The 4,718-nt window shown below is 33.0% G+C and overlaps 1 protein-coding gene across 1 annotated transcript in view; it reads right to left on the bottom strand.

Annotated features, from left to right (window-relative positions):
* The window catches only part of LOC106112000 (gamma-1-syntrophin), a 12,272-nt gene continuing 7,554 nt past the window's right edge, over nt 1–4,718 (bottom strand). The window contains exons 7-9 of the mRNA XM_013294229.1: nt 4,094–4,237; nt 3,932–4,022; nt 1–3,848 (exon numbers count right to left, since the gene is read on the bottom strand). Of these exons, the coding sequence (XP_013149683.1) occupies nt 3,735–3,848; nt 3,932–4,022; nt 4,094–4,237 (349 nt within the window). The 3' untranslated portion in view covers nt 1–3,734. The remainder of the gene's footprint in view (nt 3,849–3,931; nt 4,023–4,093; nt 4,238–4,718) is intronic.

Raw genomic sequence — 4,718 nt, 5'->3', positions numbered from 1 at the left:
AATGGGTATATCGTAGGTATATAATCAACAATGGGTATAAGTAACTAGGCATATAACCACTAACTAGTACAATACGTGGTTTCAAGTCTGACACAGTATACAAGCTACGCTCACAGCCGGAGTCAGCCTCGCAGGTTTAAGCCGAATTTTAAAACAAAGTTTTACTAATATAATTCTTTATTGAAGTTCGTAAATTTATCTAGATTATGACAACATGAGTTTTATTAGGTTAATTTTGTTTAAGAAAACATTTGAATTGAAATTACGTGTACATTTCTTGGCAAGTTAGGGCTGACTCCGGTTTTAATTCTCATATCTGTATACATTGTAGAATGTATTGCAGGTGACGGCCGCTCCGTGCAGACTTATTGCCTACATTTAAATATTGTCTTGATGTTAGTTACTAGACGTGAGACCGAACTATGTACACGTTAATGGACAATGATCGAGCGATTTACCAAATTGACTGACCTTTAAATATTGACATGATAGAGGTCGGAAACAAATGCAAATTATTTCAAAGTAAAACGCATCTTCTACCTATATTTAACTGTTTTCTTCCCTCTTGTAAGTAACTGGAGAGTTTATTTACTTTACGCTAAAACCATAAACAGAGCAAACAAGAATACATTAAAATAGGTACAAATGTGTTAATTTCAAATACAATAAGTACATTGATAACTATCTACATTTATTTATTTGGCGGCTACATGCGTACATTTGGACCGACATTTATGATTCTATAACTTGCCCAAGTAATTAAAGTTGTTTTTATACCTTAATATAAATATTAAATAGAACAATTAATTCATATAAGTTCGTTCAAGTTACGTTTTAAATACAATTTTATAATGTATCTAATTTTCGATGTATTAAATCGAAGTTTCATATTAGATTAAAACTGTAGGGTCTAATCACTCTGCACTAACAGCTCATAATGACGTTTTACAATAAACGTAGTATGCAGACCCTTATAGCTAGGAAAGTAAACAACTATAGTGAAATGTTGCTCCCAGCTTAACTAATCGTAGCTATCTACATCTATAGAGGAATAAATAGTGAATTGTAAATAAAACTCTTTGAAACAAGTAATCTTAAACCTTATCACAACGCGCTAAGACATATTTTGCTCTAATGAGAAAACGGGAATGAGATCGCGGCCATATGTAACTATTTCTGAAGTGTTCTGAAACGAACAAGCACATTTTGTCGTCTGCATTTTTCAATGCAAAACATATCTTTCCTAATTGACGTTAACCTTCTTGATAATTATAATCAAATGGGCTTTTACAATGTGTTATTATTTTCGTTGGAATGTTCCAGTGATGTACTTTTTATAATTGACTCTACACAACCTAGCACACGGCCGCGTACGAAATACAAAGTCCCACTTCCTTGCTTCAGTCTTGAGGAATTCTTCTAAATTGACTAATTATTTCATCATTATTCCGCTTAAAGTAACAACTTAATATGTTAACAATTTGACAAAACAGGACAAAGAAATGACTAAGGAGGAGAGAATAGTAGTAAAAATACTAAAGGATCAAATATGAAAAAAAAACTGATTTAGAAAATAGTGAGTATGCGACTATCTATTACGTTGTGATATGAAAATGTTTTTTTTTTAGATGATCTAGACACAAATTTAAGCGGAATAAATGATACACGTTCAATGAGGCTTCTAGATTCTTTGATTGAAATATTTACGTGACAAGCTTAAAAAACATCATTTAGTACTTTAAATAGTATTCGAAACTAATCATTATAAAATCGTTAAAATACATTTTTAAATGCCCATACAATCGCTACTGAGAAATCTTATTTTATTACATTTATTTCAAAAGTTAGATTAGAAAAAGATATGTGCAAATTGTTAGTTTCACTAAGATAAATATAGAAAAAAGACGCTCCGGACTATTCTGCTAACAGTACTCTTTGATTTATTAAACTAACATATAATGTGATAGAATCTTCGTGGGACGTATATGGACATTCAATGCGCTACAGAAAGTTACAAACCAACAAACACATCTGCACGTACATAGACTGTGTCTTTGTTTATTCTTGTAATTTTTATTTTAATTACTAGCTTTCGCCCGCAAATCCTTCCGCGTGTTAAAAACAAAAGTAAGTTGCCTATGTTTTCTTCCAGATCCTCAACATCTATGCCTTACATCAATCCGCAGCAGTTTGGGCAACAAACTCTAACAAACATCCATACATAAACCTTTGCATTAACTAATTGTCTCGTTAAACTTAAGATCGTGCTAAATAACAGCACAATTTGTGTCAAACATCTATGAACGTGCACATATTTTCGTCAAGGACTATGACTACGCTAGTAAATAGAGCCATTTTGCATCGGGCAGATCAATTTAGATAAATATATGAAAAATATAGCTCAAACAACAAACATCTAAAAGTAATCTAATAAATATGACAACGCTATGGCGTTACTATTTATGCTTATATGTAATGATATGACGCGAACGCAAAAGTCACTTACACTAATGCGACGTGAAATGTACACACGGAATTTTTTAGGCCGAATGGCAAAACTCAAATTTCATAAAACTTCTAAAACGATTAACATATTAATTCAAATTTTCATTTTGTGTCATTAAGAAAAAAATGTATGGAATACTGTAAATTCATGTGTACATTTCAAGCCACTATACAATCTACTTCACAAAGAATTTGTAATGTCCTTGATGTTTATGAACGTAGGAGCATTGAATAGAAACTTACAAAGCCTAATAAAGGTAACGACATTACTAAACGCTATATAAATAAATGCAAATTACGTGTTAATTATTCTTAAATCTAAACAAAATGCGAAAGTTTTAGTATTCACAAAGATAAAATACTTGAAATCTTTGGTGCAGTCAGTCAATAATTTATATTGAGATTAAAAATAATAATTGCTTAATAAAAAATAATGAGATTGTGTTACTGTGAGAGAAAACAATTAAAAGATCTCACTAACACATGTTATGTATCATGCAATGAATACAACACATGTTAGGTACTGTTACAAGTAAATGTTTGTAGACTCTAAAGTAACTAAACAAAATAACTTTTACTTGACTCCTACATTTACTACCCAAAAGAACATAGTTCTATGATATTCGATACATTAAAGTGTATATTCAAAAACAAGTCATTAAATAAAGTATTAATTGAGAACTAATTTGAACTAGCTAAAAATACCTAACCTAAAATAATCCTTGAATATAGATTTAGAGGAAGACTAGTCATGCAGGCAGCAATTAAATATATAAAGAGTAGTCTAAATAAATACATATAATCAAAATTCATTCGAAATACAAGTAAAGTGAAGCTAAACAATGAAAATTCGCTTTTATCATCCGTTAGGCCTCGGCTCAACAGCACATAACACTTTTAATCGATTAGTAATAAAGTAAAAAGTAAATTATTATTTTCTTACTTAATCAGATCCTAATAATTATTAAAAAAAAACATTGTACATATCTATTGTACATTAAACATTTACATTTATATATCTCAAACATTAATCATACAGAAAACGAACCTTTGTTAATCTTTCACAACATTGTTTATAATTTAAAAATTTAAAACATGAGCAATTCTTTTTTAAACAAGCTTAATGATAAATTCAATCAAAATTCGATTGTATTACTTAGTGCTTAAAGTTGTTATCGCACTGGGAAAATACTATCGATATAAAAACGAAAGTAATCAGTACTCAAGGTTCAGTTGGACTGGTGTATGGAGGCGAGGAAGGCGGGGTCCACGGAGGCCACCTTGGCCGTGAGGAAGGCGTGCATGCAGAACAGCAGGCTTTGCAGGATCTGGCACTCCAACTCCTGCAAACAATTCACACATATTTAGTATTTAAGCAATTAATTCAACAAGTATGTTATTTTGATAATTTGTTGCAATAGCACACCTTGGTCTCGATAACTTTGGTCTCCGTGTCCTGGAAATGCAATTTCAACTTTGATTTTCCGTCGTCGCTCGAACCTCTTAATTGTGAAAACCTATTACAAAAGAAAAATAGTTAATTTAAATACTGCAATCAGTGAAAGGCTAGAAACGAAGTGTTCCTCACCTGTAAGTCCAGACGGGCGGCGCGCCGGGCGTGCCCTCGCTCAGCGAGAAGCCGCTCGCCCAGTCCAGCGTGAGCCCCGCCGCGCGCCCGCCGTGCACCACTGTGAACGTCTTCTTCTGCAACAACACAGCTACAATGTTGCCGCTTCATTCAACAATAAGGGCCTGTCCCACCACTGGCTGATAGAGGCCTAGATAGCTTAAAAATGACGTCACGACAGATAAGGGAACAAAATCCGACATTTCCATCACATATTTTACAAGTTGGATTGTTATCAGATAATGAGAATTTGGTGGACAGGCCCTTTACTAATCAAAAATGTATAACAATCACACCAGTTTAATAAGTAATTGTAAGAAAAAATAAGAGCAAGAAAATGTGATGAAGAGTATGAATACGAAGTTTTTTCCCCTTAAACCTTAACCTTAAAGTTTTATAATTCAATCGCTTGTAAGAGTAAAAAAAATACGCTGTTTTAACATTGACATCTGGATGTCAGAATTAATTCTAATTCGTAGGGAACATTATTTTTTAAGAATGTTAATATCTAAGCACGACGCGATCTGCACACTAACGCCGGCGCCGGTGTTCATGGAGCTGCCGCCGACGGCGGGAGCGTGGCGGC

This window comes from Papilio polytes, unplaced genomic scaffold (genome assembly GCF_000836215.1).
Source record: "Papilio polytes unplaced genomic scaffold, Ppol_1.0 DF824135.1, whole genome shotgun sequence".
In the NCBI taxonomy this organism is placed as follows: domain Eukaryota; kingdom Metazoa; phylum Arthropoda; class Insecta; order Lepidoptera; family Papilionidae; genus Papilio; species Papilio polytes.
Note: the sequence above shows the minus strand (reverse complement) of the source record. Positions and strands in the feature narration are given on the sequence as shown.